Here is a 12747-nt window from a genome sequence, read left to right as displayed (position 1 = left end):
TTCCAAACTGCACAGGAAAATACGTTCGGGAATTTGAGTTAATCAAAGGTAATGGATATTCTTATTGGAGGGCACAGCTTTCAGCCCTTCTCAAGTTTATGTGGCCCCAAACAGTTTTTCACAGGATGCTACAAACATCTCACAGTGTCTTATGTTCCAAGTTCACCTCTGGGGAAAAGATGAATTAGAGCTGTCTGATACAAACATCTTACGAAGGAAGGAAGGAGTGTCACGCCAGAATTGGACGGCTTTAAGGATGCAGAACTCAACACTGCATGAAAAGTGAAAGTTTAGTCACTCAGTCGTGTCCAACTCTTTGCGACCCCGTGGACTGTAGCCCACCAGGCTCCTCTGTCCACAGGATTTTCCAGGCAAGAGTACTGGAGCGGGTCGCCATTTCCTTCTTCAGAGGATCTTCCCGACGCAGGGATGGAACCCGGGTCTCCCACATTGTAGGCAGACGCTTTACCATCTGAACCACCGGGGAAATGCACAACATAGATGATACAAATACAATCAGAGTAGAAAACTGGAACCACGGGCTCATTCTGCCATTGACTTTCATCTTGAATGACCAAGTAGCAGGCAAAAAGGCCCAGTTACACGTGAGGACACAGACTAACTGTCCCCTCCCACCACTTGGTGTCCAAATGCTTGGGTAACATGGATACTATGGGCTTCCCAGGTGGCTCAGTGCTAAAGAACTCACCTGCCTACACAGCAGATGCAAGAGACTCAGGTTTAACCCCTAGGTCGGGAAGATTCCCTGGAGGAGGGCACAGCAACACATTCCAGGATTCCTGCCTGGAGAATGCCATGAACAGAGGAGCCTGGTGGGCTACAGTCCATAGTGTCGCAAAGAACTGGACATGACTGAGGCGATTAAGTATGCATGCACACATGGACATTACTAAGGGGTCCTCGAAGCAGTCAGTGCTGTTCTGAGGAGCTTAGGGACAAGATGAGTACTTGCCAGAGCTCTCTTTGACTCTCCTCATGTACTGTTTTCTAGAAAATACTGTCTGCTTGCCTTCCTCCCATGTACCTTTACATTCGGTAAATATTCACTGAGGGTCTTCCATATACCAGCAGTGGGGAGCAAAACCAGAAAAGGTGCTGCTTCATGACAGCCTCCTGGGGAATTCAGACAAACACGCTGCACAAATAAGAACTTAATCCAGGTTTCCCATACACATTACAAAGGAAATGAATGGTACACAACAATGTAAGTTACCTAGAGACCTCGTCCAGTGTAGGACTTCGGGTTCTGTTCTCTAAGGAACCACAGAGACCATCTTTTGCCATCCTCAAATGTGCAGGTCCAAAACATTCCTATAGGAAACTATAGTCCACTGGGGCTGGAAAAGGCCAGGTAGCGCCCATCCCACCCACCCCCCCACACACAAAGCAGCCTCCACTCCGGCACAATGTCGCATACATGATCAATTTGACTGACTCAGTAGGTCATAGTCAAATAGAGCATCACTGACTCAGTGGATATGAGTTTGAGCAAACGCCGGGAGATAGTGAAGGGGGGAAGCTGGGCATGCTACAGTCCATGGGGTCGTGAAGAATCAGACATGACTGAGCAACTGAACAACAACAGTAGGTCTGGATAGAGCTGGCGAGTCTGCATTTCCAACCATGCGATGCTTCTTTGCCAACCACATTAGGTAGCACTACTTCATCAGGCATTTTAAACGACCTAAATAAACTGAGGCCTATACCATGTTCATGAACAGAGAGGCTTAATCACAAAGGTGTCAGTTTTCTCAGATTAACCTATAAATTCATTATCCTCCCAACCGAAGTCCCCACAGAGTTGTTCTTTATTGTTATTGTATTTTTAACCTGACAAGCTTATCCTAAAATTCATCTGGAAGACTAAAATAATTTCAGAAAACAGCAAAGTAAGGGACCTGTCTTGTGGGTTCAAGGCTTAAAATTAAACTTTAGGTATAGTATTGATACACAGTTAGCAAAATAGATGAAGAGATCACAGTGCCCTCAAACAGATCTATGCTTTCAGTAAAACTTTATATGGAAGATGGCATTACAAATCAGTAAGGAAAGGATGAATGATTCAGCAAATACCGCTGGAGAAATTGGTTATTTATATAAAAAATAAAACTGGATTCCTACTTCATATCTTATACGAAATAATATTCCAGGTAGATTATATTCCTGAATGTGAAAAAAAACTTTAAAACTCTTAGAAGAAAGCCCAGAAATATATATATATATATATTTGTTTGTTTGTTTGTTCTGCAACTTTGAGGTAGGTAACTATATCTTAAATAAGACACTCACTGTGCAAACCGAAAAGAAAAATACTGGCAGCTTTGAATTCAATATAGTTGAAACTTCTGTATACTACACATAAATAATGAAGAAAAGCCACACACTAAGAATGGTATCTGGTGAAATTTTTTTTTTTAAATCACTCATAAAACCATTGCTTCTCTACACTACTATTCATCAGCACTAGGGTAGGGGAGGTTCCTCAGTGAAGTCAGACCTTTTCAAACTGAAAAGCCTCAGTGAGCCTTTATCCACTCTTCAACCCACAGAGGAAACTTTTCTTCAATTCCTGGGGCACTGCACAATTCTGCACATTCACAGTGTAAATGTTGCCCTCTAGGGTTGTGCAGTGAACAACTTATACAACTGTATATGGCAGCCCTGCAACTCCAACGGCCACAGATCCCTCTGGAATGCTGATGAAAAATGCCCGTCTCTGGGAAAATGCCCACCCATACAACTACTGCCTATAAAGTCAGTGGATTCAGGCACTGTCCCCAAAACCATCAACAGCCTTCTGTTGGTCAAACACTTCCAGGTATGAGGGCTCACAACCTGTGAAAGTACTTGCAGACAACACTGTGGGCTGCACGCTTCCTTAAGTACTCGTTTCTTTACAACCTCTCCCCATTCAAGTTATCTACGTCCTTTCCACGTGACCTTGCAGCTACTGAATGAAAGCCAACCTGTCCCCCCAGGAGACTTCTGCTTTCCAGGCTAAATATACTCCTGACTTGGTTTATTGCAAACAGTCCAAACCTTCTCTTTTGCTAAAAATGAACTTTTAAACTGCCCATCATTTTACCAAGCACTTCTTGCCATAGTAAGTAACCAGGCATGCTGACACGTCAACAAAGAACGAGAAAGCATTTTTCTCATCTGTGCCCCTTTGGAAAACCTCTCAAGATCTCCATTCTGGCTTCTAAAGAAATGCCCACAGAAGCCAGGAAGTTCAAGGCTGGAGGCTGGAAGCAGGGTCAGGCTTTTTTCAGGGGTGGGGTGGGGGTAACCAGGGCAGAGACTCCACAGGCTGAAGGAGACAAGGTGTTTCCACTTACTCCCAAAATTCCATGACAGGAGAGGTGGCGTTCTGCAAGGACACGTGGCTGTGGTTGGTCACGTTCAGTTTCTGGAACTCCACGCAGTTCTCTGCAGCGGGAAACAGGACAAGAAACACAAGAAAATTACCCTCTGCAAGGGCTGGAGCTTAGACAACATTCAGAGCCGATGGTGCAACCAGGTGGTTTTTACCCAGCTGCTTCAGGTAAACATGCCTCAGAGAGCGCTGTGGGGAAAATCAATCACGAACAAACAGTTTAACAGGGAGGCTTGGCTTGATTCCAACCAGAGAAGAAGTTTTGGGGGTAGGGCACCTCTTCCCTCTATTTCCCACTAGTACGCCCTGTCCAATTCTTTCCTCCTGAATCTTTCACCTTTTCCACTTCCCTGCCTAAGGCTTGTTCATGGCATCTACCTGTTCCACCCTGGCAGGAACGTGAGGGATAAAAAAGGGCATCAGCCATGGTGTCCCTGGGCCAATCACGCAGGTGAGACTCAGGCTAAAGTCACAGCTGCTTTATAAAGACCCGACAATTAGATGAAACAATATCCGAATGTGTAAAGAATCCCTGGTTCCTTCATCATTCCCTCACTCACTCAATCTAAGAAAGGATTTATTGAATATCTCTTCTCATTTCATGAGACTTGATGACCAAAGGGGATTTGAATCTCAAGGTAAAAACATGAGTGTCTGTCATTTGAGCCCAGATCAGCCTATTGTCCTCTCCTCCAGGAAGATCTCCCTTTCCTGAATTCTAAGGCAGTTAGAACTTAAAGGTCCTCCAAGAAACTTCCTTCTCCAACTCCCTTTATTTTGAAGAGGATGAATCAAGGGTCAGAAGTAGTCAAGGGACCCCTGCCCATACCTTCTCCCTGCTCACAAGTCACCAGCCAGTTAGGGGAAGAAAACAGTCCAGCCAAGGCTCCACTCCTTTGCCATGGTTATTCCCTGGTTCTGTCTGCCACCATGGAATCCAGGTCTCTTTACAGCACCTCCCTGTTCATAGAGCCGCCTTAGTCACCAGGTTGTGAGCTCCCTAAGGACAGCGTCGCGTGCGCCCACTCACTTCAAAGCCCCTGCCCCCAGCACAGTGACCAGCCTGAAGCCTGCATTTAGCTTCATGCTGGCCCTTCACTCTGCTCATGTATGCACAAACCCTCCAACCACATCTATAATCACTGGAGCATGAAGCCCTCCTGTACATGACACTTCACACATTACAAGTGTTGACATGCCTTCAGAGAAAGGGGAGTGCAAATTAGTGGAAGAAAGCTTTGCAGCCCACTGGGGGAAAAGCCCCCCCAAGTGTCTGCTCCCTTCCCACTTCTCTGGACAAGTGCTAACCATACCAGGAAGGGAGATGGTCTGTGGGGTCCACAGCCAATCCTAAGAGAAGTCTGGGAACCTAAAGTCATAAGCAAAATGCCTGAATGCGCCCTTGTGCCTTTTTCTAGAGCAAGGAGCCCTCAGCTTTAATCAGATTCTCTAATACAGTATCTCTCAAATTTTTTTTTTCAAGAGTAAAAAAATTTCTCAGACAACCATTTTTATTAAAATGTTGACAAGGCATTTTTATTAAAATGATATTTAATCATTTATAAAAAATAAGCAATGAGTTATAAAGCCTATGTGATTCAAGTATTCAAACAACTCTAAAGCCAGATTTTACAAGCTAAATACCAACCATACTACTGAACCAACACAATTCAAATTGATAGCATAAAATGGGTGTGCACGATAATGCCATCTTGGGAGATTAAACTGACTTCCCAACAGAAAAATGGACCTGACAGGTAGGAGGCAAGGTCTGAGGAGTTAAACTTGCTTATTTTTCCATGCGCTATTTGAGATTCAGTTCTATCGCCATTTTTCTCTGGTTTGCAGAACCTTTGTTCCTACAGTTCATTGCCTTCTTGTCTGGACTTAGTATCAGTGACCATTTATGAATTAAATCTCTTTTTCCCTTGGTCACCATCATCCTATTCACCAAGAATGCATCTTAAATTGTCAAGGTGGACAACGTCAGGCATTGAGATCCCCAACCATCCTCATTTATAAAGTGAATATACAGATGATTAGAACATGCACCTATTTTTAGAGTACCCTCAAAATAAATTTGCCCGATTAATTTATCATGGACAACTTGCAGACTTCCAAGAATATGTCCTTGAATTTTAGTTTGATAAACATCTTGATTATGCTTCTGGGCAAAGAAAGATGAAGAACCAGGGAAAGAAAATGAGACTCCCCTCAATCCCCCCAAAATATGTGCTGGGTGGGGAAAGAAGGTAAGCTTTTGCAGGGATAAAAGCTAGTTCACATTATTTTCTTGGCCTAATGACTGCTGTTCCTTCTGCCAGTGAGCAGCATCCTGCCCTGTCTACTGTATCTCAGCTTTCAAGATGACTGGCCACTTACAGGAACAACCTAACCACAGGTTACAACACAGATGGTGAATAGATTAGAGCAGGTATGTTGACTGCAGTCAAAAGGCAGTGACTGTCTAGAGCAGTCCTGAGCAGAGCTCCGCGGTCAAAACTAGACTCAAAACGAAAGAGTTCTGCCATCGATTAGTGATGTCTGTACAGAGCCGTCTCCATACACAGGGGTTGAGAAGTATTTGTCTTCCTTAGATTGTAAGACTCAGTCCTGACAGGTTGACAAATTGATAAGTAAGCAGCATATTAGAATCCAAAGTAATCTCAAAAGTTACCCATTGAAGGGAGGAGGAGGATGGTGAATGCAAGTGTCTACTGGGGTGGACAGGTAGAATAAAGGAGCCATATGAGCTGGGTGGGGACTGCGGCCAGCTTGAGGATGGATGCTTCAGCCACAGACAGCAGCCGTTTCTCAGCTGCGGCCACTGCTGCCAAGCGTGACTGTGGGAATGTGGCTCTGCTGTTGCCAGATCTTTTTAACTTTTCAAGATAAGCTGGGAATCTGGATTTTCGTCCCCGGCCTTCTGATTTTGCAACTTTTGAAAACACAAATACAACAAACACATTTTTGAAATGGGCTGGTCACCGATTTAAAGCCTAATTGGCTGATAGCCCTCCTGTCTGCAACCCTTGATCTAGTCTAACCGCTTCATTTTAGACAGGAAAATCTGACACTCAGAGGCAGGGCTGGAATCGCAGCCTGAAGCCCTGGATCTCAGTTTAGCACTTCATACTTGCATCCTTACTGTGTGTCCAAAGGACGCAGCCTCTATATTTGGCAAAGCAAGGTAAGAAAGCCACAATTCTTCTCCTTGTACCAGTCCCTGGGCTAGTGCTCAGCTCATGCGAGTATGCAGACCAGGGACAGAAATGACCCCCAGCTTCAGCGGAACCTGAACTCACAGCAAGACACATGACACACCAGCAATCCCAGCTCGCCCAGTAAGACCAGCAGAGAGAGCCTCTAGGGAGGCCATACCTGTGTTCCACTCGTGGCCACAGGTGGCCCAGGGGAGCTCGGTGGTGAAGCAGTTGCTCAGGTAGAAAATGGCCCATGCCAGGATGATAATGTAGTACACGTTTAGATGGGCCTCAATCACCTGCGTTGCATAACCAATGCCTGAAAGAACAAAGAAAAGGCAGTGATCTGAGTCCCTCTCCAACTTGTTAAAAAAAAAAAGCTGCCCTTCACAGCCTGACAATACCCAGGCATTCTTTCATGTTCTGATTAACTCAGCACGTACCTTCAAATAAAGGGCACACTTTCCTCCAACATGTAATGCCACCTTCACTCGTAAACTGTCCCAGAGCTGTTTCCAGGAAAAAAACAGGAATCCCACAGCATATAAAAAACACCACATAGGGAATCAGGAATGCCCCTGCAAAGATGCAAAGGAAAGGAATGAAGTTAAAGTTGCTTCTGCCACTTCAGCCCTTGAATAACCTGTTAGGGGCAAGGCAGCATATGCTCTGAGCTTGAGTTCCTGCTATGAGGACCAGAGTCAGACAATGTGAGCCTGGGTTTGGGCTCTCTGCCACCTACTCCCTTGAGTAAGTCCATGTCACATCTTCCAGCCTCAACTTCACCTGTAAAATAAGCCTTTAATACGTACGAACTGCACCACTTATCTCACAGAATGGTTGTACAGTTAAGATGACAAAGTTTAAGAAACTGCGTAATATGCTTGACTCTTTCATTTACGCATTGGACCCTCCAGCACAAGTCAAATCTATTCCCTCCCTGAATGCTGCAGCCTCCTTTTATATTACAAAGTAACCTCAACCGGCCAGGGGAGGGGGCCTCTTCTTTTTACTTTGGAAGTAACCTGCAAAAAATCTTTATAAAGAAAGGCATTCTTAAGGAAATACGCAATGAGCAGTAACAGGTCCCTGTACATGAGCACCAGGTATGGAGCTGAGATACGAGGAGTTCATAGCAAGAATACAGCCAGAGAGGCTGGCTTTGAATCAGTCTGGAGAAAAGACCACCGCAAGCTTTAGTGCTCCCATTTTGAAACACAATACCCACCGCCTGGGCCTTTCTGTGAAACAAATTAAATAACTGAGGTGAACATGAGCCATTACAAGCAGAAAGGGATTTTTCCAAATCCCTCATTCTCTCTCTCCTGTCTAATAACAAAGCATGAAAACACAAGCTATTCCCCACCATCTGATCTTGCGAATGAAGGCTTTCACTGAAATTGCTTTTTGCTAAATGAAGTCCCTTTAACCCAGGATTAACAGCAATGATTTTGATCAATCCTGGTAATAGGACAATATTTACCAGGTTGTGAAAGGGTCTTAGCTTTTCTATTTTTACAAAGTTTCACATTGGGAAAGAAATACTAAAGTACTGTTGCAACTTAAGAGTAGAGCTGTGTAGATATTTTTTAAAAGAAAGTTAAACAGTTGATAAGCAGATACCCCAACTATATTAGAAAGCAAAAAGTGCCTGAAAGAAGATAAAAGGGTCTGTTTGCTGAATCTGATTAAGACAAGCCACAGAAGTTTCCCTAACATGCTGTAATTTAAAATAAAATGACACTTTCTGAAAGCCTTGTGGCCTCTCTATTCACAAAGCTAGTAATCCTTAAGATAATTAAACCAGGATATCTGTACACCCAGCGGAGATTCTTGTTAAGAGTTAAAAAAAAAAAAAAAGACTCATTTTTAAACTGTACTCACTACAACCTTTTTTTAAAAAATCTGAGTTTGTAATTAATGCAGTTTATACAATGTTCTGATTTTAAGAATGCGTTTCTGGTTTTGGTATAACAATTTCCTGCTTTAAAAAAAAAAAGGAGAGGTTTAAACAACTCTTGCCTGGGACGATCCTAAAGGGTTTCCACAGGCGTCTAAGCGGACACAGCAGCTTACACAGGCTGAATGCGCAAAAAGGAGAGGCAGGTTCCCAGCGGAGGGCTCAGGGCACGTTCGGGGTCTCTGAGGCCACTCCCTCTCTCCCCGTGCCAAGCCACCGACACCGGCGGCCACTTCATTACCAGTGCAGAGCAGGCTTGGAGCAGCCTGTGCCTTCAGGATGAATGTCTCCAAAGAAAAAGGCCCTGGCCAAGCAGTCCCCTTCTCGCTCTCCCTGCAGCTGCCCGCACAGGAAGTCCTGCCCCGTAAAGCCCGACAGTGTTCAGTTCAGCTCAGTTCAGTCGCTCAGTCGTGTCCGACTCTTTGCGACCCCATGAATCGCAGCACGCCAGGCCTCCCTGTCCATCACCATCTCCCGGAGTTCACTCAGACTGTCCCTGTCAAACCTCTGAGGCACCTTTGCTGGGCTCTGGGGATCCGCTGGAGGGACACAGCAAAGAGAAGGAGGACTACACGGACATGGGCTTTTCTCTGCAGAAACTGTGCCCCTTGAGGTTTCACAGGGTCCCTTGCCATGGCCCTGCCAGCTCTCCTGTTGATATGACAGGTGGGGGCTCCTCAAGTCTGGAGCCCCCCACCCCCCACCCCCCGCACCCTTCTTGGAGCTGGGACATCTGAGGACTTAACTGTTGCGTCTCCACCACGCAGCCTCGGACATGCTGTCACTAGAAACGACTCTGTACTCACCTTCGTTTCCCTGACCCCGGCCCCAGCTCTAAGCACCTTCTAAGCAGCAAGTCAGTACTGTTGCTGACTGTTCTGAGACCAGTCAAAGAAGCTCTTCGGTGCCCATCTTCCCACCCGACAGTCCTAGAAAGGGCCCTGCGGGCAAATGAAAGGAAGGAAGACCAAACGGCAACGGGCCTCACCTAAAAAAGTTCTCCCGCTTGTGTGTCCAATCGCACTTTAAAACCAGGCCTGTGGTGTCGGAACCCCACCCTTCCCCCTTGGGGAGTGAGCGACTTCTCTGTCCCTCAGTTTCCTCCCCTGCAAAACGGGGTATATACCCCCACCTACAAAGACGGCTGTGAAACGAGATGAGGTACGTTCGAGTCCAGAGGCTGGCATTTCGGGAAGCCCTCAGAACCCCGAAGCTGCTCGGATGACCAAAGTCCCCTTTCCTTCACGCGCGTTTCCAGTCAGGAAAGCGGAGGCTCCGAGGGACTGCCTCCTGGCCCCGAACTCCCTCCAAGGGCCCCCGGCGGCGGTCGGCACCGCACGCCCCCGGGGGCGGCACACAGCCGGCGGACGAGGGCCCGCGTGCGAGCAGGTGGCGCGCTCAGGTGCGAAGCGGCGGCGCGAGCATGCGCACTGGGCGGCGAGCGTCGCGCGGGGGTCGCTCTCGCGCCGGGGGCCCCGGGGCCGGGCGGCCGGCCGGCGTCCCCGCGAGACTGGGGTCCCGCCGCACGCAGGCGCGGGAGGGGCGGCTCCCCGCCCCCACAGGCCGCCTTCCCCCGCCCCGTGCTCCGCGCGGCCGCGCGCCGCCTCACCTCCGCCGTTCTTGTAGCACAGGTAGGGGAAGCGCCACACGTTGCCCAGCCCGATGATCTCCCCCGCCACGCTCAGCACGAACTCCACCTTGTTATTCCAGTGGCCGCGCTCGTGGACCGCCTTGTCGCGCTTGTCGCGCGCGGACACCGCGCCCCCGCCGCCGCCGCTCAGCACCTCGGACTCCCGCGCCTCCTCGGCAGCCTTCCCGTTGCCCAGAGGCAGCGCCTTCTCCGCCGTCATGGCCGCGCTGGCTGCCTCCTCGTGCGCCGGGCCCGGCTCTGCGCCGCCGCCCCGGGCGGGCTGGCTTTTCAGGAGGCGCGAGCGGGCGGGAGGGGGAGGCAGGGGGTGGAGCTGAGGGGCCGGGCCGGGCCGGGCCAGCGCGGAGACAGGGACGGGGACGCGGCGGCCCGGCCCCAACGGGCGCCGGCGTCGCCTCAGCCCGGCTAGGCCGGGCCCGGGAGCCCGCGAGCACCTTGCGCGCGCCGAGCACCTTGCGCGCGCCGAGCACCTTGCGCGCGCCGAGCACCTTGCGCGCGCCGAGCACCTTGCGCGCGCCGAGCACCTTGCGCGCGCCGAGCACCTTGCGCGCGCCGAGCACCTTGCGCGCGCCGAGCACCTTGCGCGCGCCGAGCACCTTTGCGCGCGCCGAGCACCTTGCGCGCGCCCCCTCCCTCCCCGTGTCCTACCCACTGGCCTCTTTAAGAGTGGAAGCGTGTATTCAGGCCTAGGCTGGGCTCCAGACACCAAGCCCTGAAGTTTCCCCGCTCTGATCTCCGAATTTCTGGGTCTCAGTATCTCACCTCTAATAAGAGGAGCGGCTGTAAAGCAGGCTTCTGCAGTCTGAGCGCCTGCGCGTCCTATTAAACTGCAGACCCTGATCTAGTGGGTGGGGCAGGACTGGAGCTTTTGCGTTTGTTGGACCGTGTGCGCCCAGGTGATGCTAGTAATGTTGGCAGGGACCACAGTGTGGAAGAAGGAAGAAAATGAACTTTCTTCCCAGCGCTCAGACTGTGAGCTCCCCTAGGCTAGTGACGACTCCAGATCTTGTCCATCCTGGCGCCCACCGTTCTAAACACAGTGACTCAGGACAGTGTGGCAGTTAGATTTGCCTGTGGAAATGGGCGAATCTAATCTGAACCGCCATCCATCTTAGTCTTTTTAGTCGTGTGAAGTCATATGACATTTCTGTGCCTCAGTTTCCTGGTTTGCAAATAGGAATACCAATATTGCAAATAGTGCTTTTGTTACAAATGTGTGTGTGGAGTTAATACGAAAATGCTTACAAAGTATTTAGTATATTGGAAGTGCTTTATGAATATTATCATATGCTATGTAGTCACATATAGTTATGTGTCATCTTGTTTAATATCTGTCTTCCCACTCAACTGAGAGGGTGATGTACCCTGCCTTGTTTATTATAAAAGGCATAGAACCTAACACAAGAACCGGCACATAGTAGGTGCTCATTACGTATTTGTGGAGAGAAGAAGGAAAGGCTAGAGGAAGGAGGAAAAAAAGCAAAAGAAGGTAAGGTTTGCAAGGGTCCACAGAGATAGACCCTCGCTCTGTGATTTCACAGCCCTGAAGAAGTCCAGCCAAGTGAGCTGTCTGTAACGCCACCCACTGAGCCTTCCATCCATCCCTTGGAGCTCTCTGTGGGGCTCTGGAGAAGAGCCTCCCTGTCTCGTGGCCTCAGCTTCTCCTTCATTATGGTGTACACCTGCTTGAGTCCCTTCCCACCTCTAGCTCCCCAAGAAAATGCTTCCAGCTACCATCTTCCCCTTTCAGGCTTCCTCCCTCCCCTCCCCCTCACTATCATATTTCTTGAAAGAGTAAGTTTACATGCTGCCTGCCCCGTCTTCACCTCCCACTCATTCCTCAGCCCACAGCAATCTGGCATCCACCCCCGCCACTCCCCTGAAAATGCTGTCTGTGAAGTCCCGGAAGCCCTCTTAAGTTGGCAGATCCTACAGTTCCTTGTCCCTCCCCATCCTGCCTGATCTCTAGGTAGCTTTCTGCACCATTATACCTGTCTTTCCTTCTTAAAATTTCTACGTGCCTGGTTTCCTTGGCACTGCCTGCCTTTTTTTTTTTTTTTTTTTTTTTACTGTTTCTCTTTCCACTTCTCTGGTCCTCCTCTCTTTCTCTGGTCCCCCTCCCAAAGAAATTGGGTCTTTCTCATTACATTAGCCATCCAACTAAACGCTGATAGCTCCCAAACCTCCACTCCCAGGTGCTGTCCTGCATATACTTAAAAGCAGAGATCCTGTGGAGTGTTTAGGGTGAGAGTGAACTGGACTCAGGTAGATCCAGGCTCTGCCCCTTACAAGCTGTATTACCTCTGCCTCAGGCTTCTCCTCTGTAATGTGGGGTTAATATTAGTTATGACCTCATGGGCTGAGTTTGAGGGATAGTTGTCTTGAGCACAGTTGGTGCTCTGTGAGTACTATTTTTTATTTTTATTGTGATCAGGATGAAGGTGGTCGTGATGTCATTCCTCTGCTTAAACGCCTTCATTGGTCCTTTTTTCCCTACAGGATAAAATCAAATCCCTGACCCTGGCATTTTGAATTACGC

At 48.5% G+C, this 12747-nt stretch overlaps 1 protein-coding gene across 1 annotated transcript in view; it reads right to left on the bottom strand.

Annotated features, from left to right (window-relative positions):
* SLC6A11 (solute carrier family 6 member 11) overlaps positions 1-10491 on the bottom strand; it is a 123913-nt gene extending 113422 nt beyond the window's left edge. Inside the window, exons 1-4 of the mRNA XM_018038436.1 lie at positions 10170-10491; positions 7044-7178; positions 6779-6919; positions 3360-3450 (exon numbers count right to left, since the gene is read on the bottom strand). Coding sequence (XP_017893925.1) covers positions 3360-3450; positions 6779-6919; positions 7044-7178; positions 10170-10410 — 608 coding nt within the window. The 5' untranslated portion in view covers positions 10411-10491. The remainder of the gene's footprint in view (positions 1-3359; positions 3451-6778; positions 6920-7043; positions 7179-10169) is intronic.

The sequence above is a fragment of the Capra hircus genome, chromosome 22 (genome assembly GCF_001704415.2).
Source record: "Capra hircus breed San Clemente chromosome 22, ASM170441v1, whole genome shotgun sequence".
NCBI classification, from domain to species: domain Eukaryota; kingdom Metazoa; phylum Chordata; class Mammalia; order Artiodactyla; family Bovidae; genus Capra; species Capra hircus.
This window is presented reverse-complemented; position numbering and strand designations above follow the sequence as displayed.